This window comes from Miniopterus schreibersii (genome assembly GCF_964146895.1).
Source record: "Miniopterus schreibersii genome assembly, chromosome: 1".
Taxonomy (NCBI): Eukaryota; Metazoa; Chordata; class Mammalia; order Chiroptera; family Miniopteridae; genus Miniopterus; species Miniopterus schreibersii.
The window spans coordinates 169501487-169514534 of NC_138101.1; the positions used below are offsets into that span (position 1 = coordinate 169501487).

General features: G+C 37.1%; 1 protein-coding gene across 3 annotated transcripts in view; it reads left to right on the top strand.

Moving 5' to 3' along the window:
* The first annotated feature begins 761 nt into the window (after positions 1-761).
* The window catches only part of TMEM260 (transmembrane protein 260), a 57273-nt gene continuing 44986 nt past the window's right edge, over positions 762-13048 (top strand). The window contains exons 1-3 of one of the 3 annotated variants that reach the window (XM_081135778.1): positions 762-1070; positions 6311-6342; positions 7073-7224. In XM_081135778.1, the coding sequence (XP_080991904.1) occupies positions 911-1070; positions 6311-6342; positions 7073-7224 (344 nt within the window). In that variant the 5' untranslated portion in view covers positions 762-910. The remainder of the gene's footprint in view (positions 1071-6310; positions 6343-7072; positions 7225-13048) is intronic. The other 2 variants (XM_081135779.1, XM_081135780.1) reach the window with 2 other exon arrangements.

Here is a 13048-nt window from a genome sequence, read left to right on the forward strand (position 1 = left end):
AAGCTTAAGTTTCACAGTCACAAGCACAGGCTCCTTCTAATGCCTGTGCCTAATTTTGTATCTGCAGTTTTATATTCTTTTGCTTAGAGGACTCTCCAAATTTCATAAACTCAAGCCCCATAAAACCTAGATATGTCGTCCCTCTTCATCGTCCTCACCTCTCCGTGACAAGCTGAGCACATCTATTTCATTGACATTACTTCTAACTTAGCTTCTTGTGACACATCTGCCGAGTTTCCCTCATGCCATAAGAAAATTAAAAAAAAAAAAAAAAAAAAAGACCAATTGGCTTATTTTAATCTGTCTGAAAATCACTCAGCAATTTAATAATAGCATACGGGCTTATAATGAGTCATAGTCAACACACGCGATCAAAGTAATTCTCGATTTACTCGCACATACTGTACGCACACCTCCCTTTGCTAGAACCCACGGTTGGACTCCGGGCTCCCGCTCTTGGTCCTCACGTGTAGTTCCACCCCACACCACAGGGGGCAGAAGCAGCCTTTCCGCACTCCGGTTTTCGACCCAGCTTGTCTCTGTCAGGCCCTACCAAGTCAGCGAGACAGGGGGGAAATGGCCAAGGCGACGGCAGACCTGTGCCCAGGCTTACTTTCTTAAGAGAAAGCCTTTCCAATCATAACTTCTTTGAAGCACATTATAACTCTGTAAACCCCAGCGCGTGAGAAAACTCCCAGGGCCTGGCTCTCGCGAGGCCTCGCCTTTTTATGCACCCCCCCCGCTCCGCTGGAGAAAGGTGCGGCCCGGCCTTCGGAGGACCAACCCGGAAGTCGCCCCGCCGCGCCGACCGCGCTCGCCTCGTTCTGCGGAGGAACCCTCGCGCTGCTTGGATTCCTGTGCTCTAGGGGTCCTCCTTCCTGGGCGCCCCTTCCCCGGGCCCCACTGGTCCATGGGTCTCCACAGCGACGGCAGGGGCCCGGCCCCGGGGCGGGCAGCCCAAGTGGGACCTCGGAGCTCCGGAGGCCTGTGCGGCGGGGTCGCCGTGTTCGCCGGCGTGGCCGCCGTGTTCACCCTCACGCTGCCCCCCTCGGTGCCGGGGGGAGACTCCGGTAAAGTACCCGCAGGGTCGCCCTTCCCGCCCCTCCCGCCGGGCCCACGCTCTTCTCACCGGTCAGGTCAGCCGAGCTCGCGCCCTGCGTCCTCCCGCCCGTGCCCAGGACCGGCTCCGGTTTCTTTAGTTCTCAGGCTTCTGCGCCGGGGCCTGTTAGTTCCGTCTGGCGGGACTCAGCGACCACTCCGCTCGCCCGGGTCATTTCCCTGGGTCTGAGTTTTGCTTTCCATTCCCTTTCAACCCACGTGGGTTACTTATTGCCTGCTTGTTGCGTTCCGGACAAAAGGAATTAACAGTAGTGAACGAGTGTCCTGGGGAGGATTCTAGTGCTGGTAGAGAATAAACAGCTGCATATTGATAAATTAAGGTTGACAGTAAGAGGGAAATGTGATTGAGAAGGGGGTGGCTAGTGGCTCCTTTTTAAAAAAAATTTTAACTTATTGGAGTGACATTGGTGATAAAGTTATACAGGCTTCAGGTGTACAGTTCTATAATCCATCATCTGTAGGTTGTATTGTATTCACCACCCCAAGTCAGGTCTCCTTCCTTCGCCATTTATCACCCCTCTTCCCCCTCCCCCAGCCCCCTTTCCCTCTGGTAATCAACATACTGTTGCCTGTGTCCATGAGGGTTTTGTTTGTTTAACCCCCTCACCATTTTCACCCAGCCTGCTGACAGCTGTCAGTCTGTTCTCTATCTCTGAGTCTCTTTCTATTTTATTTGTTTGTTTACTTTGTTCATTAAATTCCACATAGAAGTGAGATCATGTATTTGTCTTTCTCTGGCTGGCTTATTTCACCTAGCATAATACTCTCCAGGTCCATCCATGCTGTTGGAAAGGGTAAGAGATCCTTTTTACAGCTGAATAGTCAGGAAAGGCCTGTGAATAGGTGATATTTTCGTGAATATTGAGAAGGAACCAGCCTTGCAGAATATTTGGGGGAGAATACTTAAAATAGTGAAAGTCAGGTTGTGGTTTAAAGCAAGCTACTTCTATTAAGAAGAAAACCTTGACTCATGGGCCATTTAAATCACAGGAATTCTTGTTTTGTATTTGGTATGAGAAACATACCTTGGTTTTGTTTTGCTGCCAACTTGAGTGACCACCCAATAATGCCTAATAATGGCCAGTGATTTTGTCAGTGAATCTATAGACTGAAAAGGCTGAGGGCAATAGTTATCTTTGGCTGCATAACAAGATATCCCTAAATTTAGTGCCTTAAAACAACAAACTTTTATCATTTCATATTTTATATGGATCAGGAACCCAGGTGCTCTTTCTCAGGACGAAGTTGCTGTCATGATATAGCTGGGGCTGCAGCCCTCTCTAGGCTCACCTTGGGGGAGGGTTCGCTTCTAAGCCAAGTGGGTCTGGGTGAGCTAACTTAGTGATGGAAGTTAGTAAGTCCAGCCCACACTCCTGGGGGAGAATTATACAGTGAAAATACCGGGAGTTGGGGATCATTAGGAGTCATCTTCAAGGCTGCCTGTCACATTTGAGGTTCCTTAATGCTCCATTTTCAAGTCATTACCTTGATTCTTTCAGGTCCTATTGAACACGTAAGAGGATTGTTTCATTAGTGTAGTGGGGATTTGAGTTACCATGTTTCCAAGGTTTATATTAAATAAGAGAAATAACTATAGTTGTGAGAGTTTTGACATTGGAGAGCATTAGTCAGGGGTTGGGCAGTACTAATACTTACTGAGCACTTACTATGTGCCAGGCACAGCTCTAAGTGCTTTGCATGGATTGTTATTTTAATCCCCCCAGCTACTACCCTATAAAGTAGATACTATCAATGTCTTCCTTTTATAGATGACAAAACTAAAGCTAAGCTGTGTCCAGAATCACCCAGCTAGAAAGTAGGGGCAGTCAAGGAAAGAACCCAAAAAGATTGACTTTAAAACACTCTCTCTTAACCTCTACTCTCTATCAAAGAATTTCACAAGTTGTTAAATTCGTCATCATCACATATGTAATGATATTTAAAGTCTGTTTAAAATCTTTGGTTGCCTCATCTTTATTAATACTGTTTTAATTTTTCCCAAATGAATAAAGTTATCTACTATTCACTTTGAGTTACCAAACTTTTTAGGTGCTCTAATTTGTTTAGTTTGACTCCAAATAGTGGTCGCTTCTAATATTTTTGTTCATTTTTGGGAATGACAAACTCTTCCAAGTATTGCCAGTAAAATTTGTATAATATCTTTTGATAATTTTGTTTATGTTGAAAGGACTGTTATCCTTGACTGTTTATGAAATATATTTTCTACCAATAAACAACCCATCTCAAAACCAATATAAAGCATGTATTCTTCTTCCTGATAAGTTTTTTTTTAATTCGTCTTTATTGAAAGTATTACAGATACCCTCTTTTCCCCCCATTCACCCCCTCCGACTCCCACCTCCGACTCCCACCCCCGCCCCAGGCTTTCACCGCACTATTGTCTGTGTCCAGGGGTTGTGCATATATATGCATATAAGTTCTTTGGTTAATCTCTTCCTGCCCTCCCCCCTTTGATAAATCTTAAACTGTACTCCTAAATCCATCACATTGTGTGGCCTTGCCAATGTTTTGCACTACTTGATACACATAGTTGATTTATGGGCTGGAGTGTTCATAGTCCTTTGGAGGAGAGGGCAAGTATCTAGCTTCACTTCAATTTGTTATTCTTGGGCAAAATGAATTTGCATTTAGGATACTGTCTTTAACAGACTTGATATATGACAATATAATCACTATAAAAGGTGTAAAGGAACCTCTTTTTTTTTAAATGGTTAAGCATCTGATAACAACTTTGAGCTTGCCACCCATTTGTGTCCCAGACAGAAAACTGTGGTTCTCAAACTTGAATGTACTTCAGAATTGCCTGAGGCCCCAATGCCAGAGGGTCTTAGTGTAGGTAGGTTTGAGGGTATGGCCAAGAAATCTGTATTTTTACAAAACACCCAGATTATTCTTAGTGCAGGTAGTAGTAGGACACATGTCAGGAAATCCTGTGTAAAAGGCTGGGAGAAAGCAAGGACCCAGGAGGTTCTTTGTTGTTTTTATTTTTTACTATTCACCTCCCCTTTTCTCTTTATCACACTCAATTTTAAGAGTATTATTTCCCTTTAGATCTTTATCAAAGGTAAAGATAGGATTTGAATAGTAGCATCTTTGTATAGATTTTAATTTAACATTTGATAAGAGTTCGCAATGGAAGTTTGCCACATTCCAGATTTGTCCTTATACTAACACAACTCCAGCAAAGAATAACAGTATACTGACTTTTTAATGGTAAAAAAAAAAATAAAAAAATTTGTTAATGTTAAATGGAATCCTAGATACATTTTAAATGGAGGAGAATGACTAATCACCTTGAAATTTTGAACTTCACTCTACTTCATCATACCTACAGAAATTTAACAACAAAAAACTTAAAACAGTTCTGGACTGAAGACATACAAGCTCTCATTCTACAGTAAAACTATATCCTTGACAGTGGTTACAGAGGGAACAATTCTAAACATTTTTAAACCACAAACAATTTCTTTAAAAAGTATGTAGGATACAAAAATGACCTTTAGCGTCTAAGGTTTTCTTCAGTATCTCCAGAAAACTTAACAGATGCCCTTAAGTCATGGACTTCAGTGAGCAATGCCTGTCTTTGGGTGCCTTTAGGGGCTCTCCATGATGCAAACAGTCATTCACCTAAGAGGGGTGTCTAAGTAGCAAGGATGACCATGTGATACGTTTCTCTGTCAACCTCCATGTTCAGAGCTTGAATTAGTCTTTGTATGTGGTCAGAGGAGAGAGGTGGTGACATCTTGACAGGATCCTAAAATGGTTAGGATAATATTTTTAACTTAGTGGGAAAGACAGAAATGAAAGCAACTAACTAGAATGTAAGGCAATCTCAATAAGTGCTAAATAGGTTCAATCCTGACAGAGTTCGCTGGGGAGAGGGTACGTGTAAGGAAACGTCACTGAGGAGGTGGCAATTGAACTGGGCCTTGAAGGATTTAGTAGAGAATACTGGGTGAGAAGATGAGTGAGTGATAAGGGGCATGAAAGGACCGTTCCAGAGAACAGTAGGTAATCATTTGACTGAGGAGAGGGTAGGTTTCATGGCTATAACCCTTGCAAAGGGAATTTGAAGCCACAGAGGACTTGCATGTCATGCTGAGGAATCCGAACCTCATTGAGTAAGCGGAGAGCAGCCATTGAGAACTTTCAGACAAGGGATATGATCTGGCCTCTTTGGGGAGTTGAGGGAGTAGGTATGGGTGGCATTGATAAGTGATTTCAGTATGAAGATGAATTGAAGTAGAAGACTAGTCAATGCTATTGCTGTAGTCCAGGCCAGACAGGGTAAAGGTCTGCATTGTGGCTAGGGCAGTCAGTAGAAATTAAGAGTGTTTAATAACCATTGAAGGATAGAAAATGGACATTAATACATTTCCTAATAGATAATACTAACTTTCATAAATCAATTAATATTGACTGATTTCTTATATTGTACTGTACTACAGTGTACAGATATGAGTCAAAAATAGTCCCTGTGCTCTGGATCCTTAAAATATTAACAAAACAGGCATTGAATTAATGCATTATAATTTTAGAAATAATTACTAATGGCAAGGAAGTATAAAGGGCTATCTATGTAAATAGTATAGTGATTTAATGGTTTGAAAAAAATATATCATGGTAGTTGGAGCTTACCAAAACAACCTGGAGCAAATAAACACTCAGAAATTGTTTAAAGGTATCCACCTAATTAATGTAGAGAAGGTATTCAGATGTCAGGTTTAGGGCAGTATAGCACACTTTTTGGAGTGTCCAAACCTCAGATGTCTGCACATTCCACATTTCATACGGTGACAGTGCTATAGACAGTTTTGTACTAAATTCTAGAGGGATAATACAGCATATTACACTAATGCTCTGTAAGAGTTTTATAAAATATATTTGCAAGTGTGTTCAACTTTCAGGAGGGAAAATAACATTTTTATAAAAATGGAATTTACCTATACTTTTACTGACCAGTTCTTAAAAGCTACTGAAGATAGTTTGTTCAATAAGACCTAAGGTGGAAAATATTCTTAGACCATTCACGCTGTTAAATCTCTGCAGATTTACAGTTTTATCCAGTCAAATTAATGCAAAACCCCAATGCAAGCATTCGGATTTTGAAAACTTTGGAGGAGTGTCATTTTCTAATAGTCATTATTGGTTTTACATTATTTTTTCACAGGGGAACTGATCACAGCCGCACATGAGCTTGGAGTAAGTATTCATTTTATTGTTTAATCAATGCTCTCATTAACAGTTTTAGGAATTAAGAAAGTTTAATTAAGCATGGAATAAAGTAGATTAATTTATTTTTAAACCCCCAGTTTTTAGTAACTTATAAGTACAGTACGTGACAATTTACTTTAAGTTTTAAATCCAATTAAACTAAATTATAAAGCAAAGCCTTTACTATATATACAGTAGCTGGCTTATTATCACCCCAAATTTTGTATAAGCTGTGGAGAATAAAATAAATCGGGTTAACAGTTTTAATAAGTTTATTATTTAATAAACTTTATTATGGTGCATGATCCCTTTAGGCTAGACCTTAGGACTGTCAGCATGGTGGTAATCCGATAGCAGTGTGGTCTTTCAACTTCCTAACCAATACAATATTTCAGAACCTGCTTTTTTTCCAGTAGCCTTTTAAATGACCCTAATGTACTGTGAACCCAGAGAACAAACTGCTTAAGAATTGACAATGAAATATGTCACCCCTTCTCTAGGTGACACACCATGTGATAGAAGCTGCCAAATCCACTAAAGAAAATATTTATTTGTATTGGCACAAAAGGATTACAATAGAAAACTACTAATCAAACAGTTAGTCGTTGGCTCTTAATCTTTATACTTGCCTAAGGAAAGGGCTACTTTTCAATTAAAGCCAGTGTGACCCTTCCTTTACTAGATGAAAACCTTCTAACTGTTTCAAATTTTTCCGTAGGTTGCCCATCCTCCTGGTTATCCTTTGTTCACTCTGGTGGCTAAACTGGCAATTATACTATTTCCTTTTGGTTCCATTGCCTACCGAGTCAATCTTCTGTGTGGCTTATTTGGAGCAGTAGCTGCATCACTACTTTTTTTCACCGTTTTCAGGTAATGTAGTTGATTAGTTAAAATCCATTTTGACTAATTGGAGATGTAATTTTCTTATAGCCCAAATACATACATTAAGAAATGACTTTTTTTTGTTGTTCGAATGGTTTTCCAACATCACTCATGCAATTTCACTTTCTTAATTTACAGTAATTTTATATGCATTTTACCCCTTAAATGATTACGCAGTTGGTTCTGCTTCATACAATGGCATGAAAGTGTCACTGGTTCATTATCACAAGTCTCTGGTTAGGCAGAACTAATAAGGTTTGTCATTTTATGAAAATGCAGATGGGCCAGTTTAATTCAACAGTATGAAGTTCATCTTTGGGTAAATGGTAAATATCCTTTAATTACTCACAATATTGCTGATGGGCAGCTGCCTATCAGGTTCAGAGCTAATACCTAATTCTGTTGTATTTAAATATGCACACGTTGTATACTTTTTGAAATGAGGCTATTAACTAAAGAAATCAGTTTGGGATGTGGTTTTAGTAAGGTTTCACTTTGTTCCATTATAGCTGTAGGGAAAATAGGCAAATTAGACTCCACTTATTTCATTGATGGAAGGCTTTCTTAGTTTTGAATGCTACCCTGCTTTTAAAAAAACGGGTCATTAGTTTAGGATATTGGTGAACTCATTTGTCTTTGCTATTTCTGTTTCCTTCATTCTTAACTCAGTCTAACCTATGCCTAAGAGGATTAGAGTAAAAAATACAAATTACACTTCCTGCAAAGGGAAAACCAAATTAAAGCACTTCTTTCAAAAACTATTGCAGGTTTGATTATAATTCAAATAACTTTTGTATGTAAATATAGTATAATTTGAATAGACATAACTTCAAATGTCATTTTGGAGACCAGTGTTTTTATTTGCATTAGTCATAATATTGCCCTGAAGCTAAATTCTTTTCTAAATTCTCTTTTAATTATTTATAGTAAGATGAAAGTTAACATAATTATGACTTTATACTTTTAAATCTATTTGTAGAAAACTTTCAGATTCAGATGTTATAATTGTTGACTGTTCACTAAATTTTTATCTATATTATTTAATTTGTTTCTATTTCAGTCTCACAGGTTTTCAGTGATAGCCAAATTTTTAAGCATGAAATATTTAAAGTATCATCTCTGCTTGGATTGATTTGTGTTGTGAATGTTATGAATATTTTCTTTTTCTAAATGATTAGAATAATCTTTATTAGACTTGTTCCTTCTGAGTCTTTTATAATTAAGAATCTGTCATTATTTCTATTGATAGGAAAACTGATCTTTTTTATTTTTAAAAACTTAGGTTGAAATTTAGACTTACGTGTTCTGTATTAAATGTGCAAATTATTCTCACAAGACATTAAGACAAAGACATTTAAAGATAGTTCATCTGTATTTTAGATAATTTCTATAATGTATACATATATTTAAATGCTGTGTGGCTATAAATAGCTTTTATGCAAATAAAGAGCTTTGTTTTCTAAAACTTTTCCATGTTTTTCAGTATATTAAATTGTTGATGCCATTCCACATGAAAACCACAGTAAAAATCATATATAAAAATCTTTATAGAATCCAAATACCTTTGGGGAGTAATTTCCCTTTGAGTTTTCTATATTTTAAAATAGCTTTTACTAATTATTATGCTTACGTATAATGGGTTTTAGATTAGCCACTTGCCTGTAACCCCCTGTGTTGTTTGTTTTTACTATGCAGTCCTAATGATAAATTTATATACTTGCTGATATGTGTTTTAAATCAAAAACTCTTAATATGACTAAACCGGATATTTGATTTGTTTTAGTAATATAGTACTTTGGAAAAGTTACTTTCTTTCAGCAAAGGGATCTAACAATATTATCTCGTACATACATTTTAATACAAAAATACTTCATTATTTTGAATACAAATAATTGACAAGGTACACGTCCTTTGGGAACAACCTAGTTCAAGTGGCAAATCTGTTTTGTCAAACAATAGACACCCTTCAGGAAAGAGCAAACCATCTCTATGGTAATAGGACTAACAGTAGCCTATTGATTGAGTGGAAGAAGACATTATACAATGTCAGCTGGCTTGTTACAATTTCATTTGTTGTATGACCTGAACTTAACCTTTAAAACCTTTCTTCTGTGAATATAAACCCAACAGCAGGACACAGTTTCTGTACAGCCATTATAGTGACAGCTTTTTTCCAGTCCCAGCATACAGTAAATGTATTCCTTTACAGGTTGACTCCTTCAGGAGAATTCGTTTAGGAGACATTTCACTACTTTATTCATTTACACACCAAATCATGATTCTGTTTTGTTGTTGAATATTGAAGGGTTTTGATCCAGGAAGCTGTTTTATTCTTTTTTTCCCCCATCACTTAAGAGAACATTACTGTACATGTGGGATTAATGCTGACTGGTGTGCAGTAAATTAATTCTTTTAACAGGTTTAGTGTTTTTTTTTTTTCAGGTAATTGTTCACATAGTATTCACTATATTTAGCTCTTGGGGTGGATATAAAGACCTTCTGTACCTTTTAAACAAAGATTGTATTTCAAAAGCAAATTTCTGTTTAAATGTGTTGATATAAAAAGCTCCATTTTTTTTCAGTAAACATGACTTAGATTGAAAGAACGATTTATTTGTCGCTTCCAATTACTATGTAATTTTTGCCTTTCTTACATCTTTCTCTTGCTTTTAAAGGCAGTAAGATGTCATTAACACTGCATTTTTGTCAATCTTTTCTAATGGTTGGCAAGAACTCATTTATATATTTGCTCTGCCCTAATGTAGAAAGCATATGAGTAAAACAGCACATTGAAAGTTATCTGTATCACTGCAGTGTATTGAATTAAAAATAGTAAGATTATGCCAGTTGCTTCTGTATGTATGTATTAATGTATTGTCCCTTTCAGGGTATTTTTAAGCATGCATTATGTTAAGGGAGTTTAATCTAGTGCATTTAATTTATATGAAATATTATTCATTTTATTAAGTGTACATGTGTGCATTTAAGACTGTAATACAGTTAATGTTTTATAGGAACTGGGATTTTCTCTTTTAAGGCCATTAAAGTAAATGCTTTTTGAGTTTGATAGTATGATATTTAAAGTGTTAGACTTAAAATGCACAAATCCCATTCATCTAAAATAAAAAAAGTTATAATGTAAATTGCTACTATGATCACCACTTAGAAACTCAAGCACAAGGCAATGCTAACTTATAAAACATCGAACTAGGTCCTGTATACTGAATAAGGAAGGGTACTGAAATCACTATTGTTAAATATCAGTGTGCTTACGTTTCGCATGTTCTGGTGTCAATAAAAGAGGGTGGAGTTGATGGCATTGTATAACAGCTTTCTACTCAGGAAAGATTTAAACTGTCTATGACCTCAGGCGAGGGCATATCTTGTATCATTTATTTTGGTTGTTACAAGGCAGAGAATATAGTTTCAACAGGCTTGAGAGTCAGCATATCCTTTTCAAACTATTAGGGGCTAAATGGAACTATAAAGGATTCATTCAGCAATATTTGTTGAGCACCCCTGTGAATCGAAAGTAAACTTGTTTTAGTTTTTATAATCATAATTCTTATTTTAAAGGCAGTCACTAACCATTAAATAAGCAGCTTTTCAGATATTTTTTTCTAAAAGGCACTGTTTCAGGAAACTTGCATGAACAAACTTTCTAAGACCATTAACATTGTACAGTAAGTAATCAGATCTCTGAATGTCAAGCAGGTTACCTAGGATATATGAATATTAATAGTAATTAAAGGTATATTGAAACTATGCCTGTTTACTACAAAGACCCTACAAGCAGCTTCAGTAATATTTAAATATCTTCTGGCGGATTGTTTTGTGCCAGCATTTTATTTATGGGGTATTTAATTTTTTATGTTATATATTTCTAAACAGTATGCTGCTGCTAAAAGTTAATTTGATTAAGCTTTTGGAAAAGGAACACTTGATTCTGAGCACTGTGTCTGCTATTGTTATAGCTCCAGCTAAGATTCCATTCAGTAAAGAATAGGAAAATGCCACACCTAAGAGAATATGGAATCTCCTGCTTAAGGGACATTTGGATTTTCCAACTCAGAGAGTATTTTAGATTATTGCCATAGAGGATAATACGAAGCTCTGCCTAATTTCAGAGGTAACTATGCATAAGCAACAAAGAGTCACCAAGTGTTTGTAGTTGAAGAAGAATGGAAAGTACTGGAGCATTAATTTCCATTCAGGAGACTATCTGTCTTGGTCCCTGGTTAATTGATCATATATTTCTCTCACAGTTGTATTAAAATTGCATTGACTCAGACTGGTTAAGCATATTAAGAGCTTGGTTCATTTGCATTTTCTTATAAGTGGGGGGACATATTAGGCTCAAATAGCAGCACTTCATTTTGAAGGGAAAAAAGCAGGGCAAAAACTCTTTTTTAAGACTGTAGAGTCTTTTCTGACAGCTAGTCAGAGTTAGAATTAGTTCAAGGAAATGTTAATAATGCAGTGCCTGGCCTAATCCCTTTGATATCACCAGGTATCCTCCTGTTCATGGGTTAATTGCTTTAAAAGCGAAGGCAATATTCTGAGCGGTGGGCCGCTTCACCTTTTCACAGCTGTTACCATTGAGTGACAACTAAATCCCATGTGTAAGATGAGGAAGAGCTCAATCTCCAATTGGGAGAAAATTTATGTAAACCACAATCCCTTCAGAATGTGCGGAAGTCATAGACTTTCTTGATTTACTCTGCTTTTCCCAGAAAGCTCTATTGTTCAATTTCCTAAGTCCCATCAACCCTTTGTAGCAGAATATCACAGCGGCAGCAGATAGCTTGAAATATATAAATGCTATCATAGCTCTGATTAATAGCAGTGCTTATGAGTCAAGTCTGATAACAGTGCAGCTCTCCACTCAATTTCAGATACTGCTAATGGAATCTGTCTTCTCCAATTGTAATATGAGAAGGCCTAATTTGCCATGGAGCTTGGAGCTGTCACCAGTAGGGGATTGTGGGGTCAGATGGGAGCTGCCAGGTTTTTGCCCTGCAGCTTGTATCTCTCACTTTGAATAGAGCAGCCCCCTGCCTGCCAGTTAGCTGATAGGCCGCCGTGGGGTTTATGCCACTATATACAATAGGAAAGGGCTACATAGGCTGACTTTATAATTGTGAAGCTAGCTCATATTTCCACAGCTACTGTGCTGCATAATTTCTAATAAGTGGTTTTAACAAATGTCAGATTATGAAAAGTTTCCTCAATTACAAAAACTTATAAAACATTTAAATTGCTAAATCTGTTTCCTGCCGAGATTTTGCCACTGGAGCTGGTCATCAGTCATTATAGCTATAATAATAAATGCATATATTTCTTAAAACTACAAATAAAACTGTAGATCATAACTTCTATAGATTTGCTGCTTTTCAAAGCCATAGAAGTAGAAAACAGGCTTAATGATTTGAAATATTAAGATAGACTTCATAACTTTGCATAGCAAGACTACGTAATACTAATTTTCTATTGTTTATTAAGTTGGTTAGTGTTGCTAATGAAAGTAGTTTAATACCCTCATTTTGTTGATTTTTGTTATTTCAATTTTTTAGGTTTACTTCATGTACCTTTAGGATCTTAACATTTTAAAAGTTATGCTGGAATATACTTTCAACCAATTTTGATTTTGCTGCTGAATACAAAATACACTATCCAAATTGAGTAACAAGCTAATATTGAGGTCTTGTGTGTTTTTAAACGTTTTAGACAATATTGACGAAAATCTGTAATTTGGGAGTTATTTTAAACTAGGCTGTGCTTAAGAAGATAATGCCTCCCGTTGTGCAGGCTA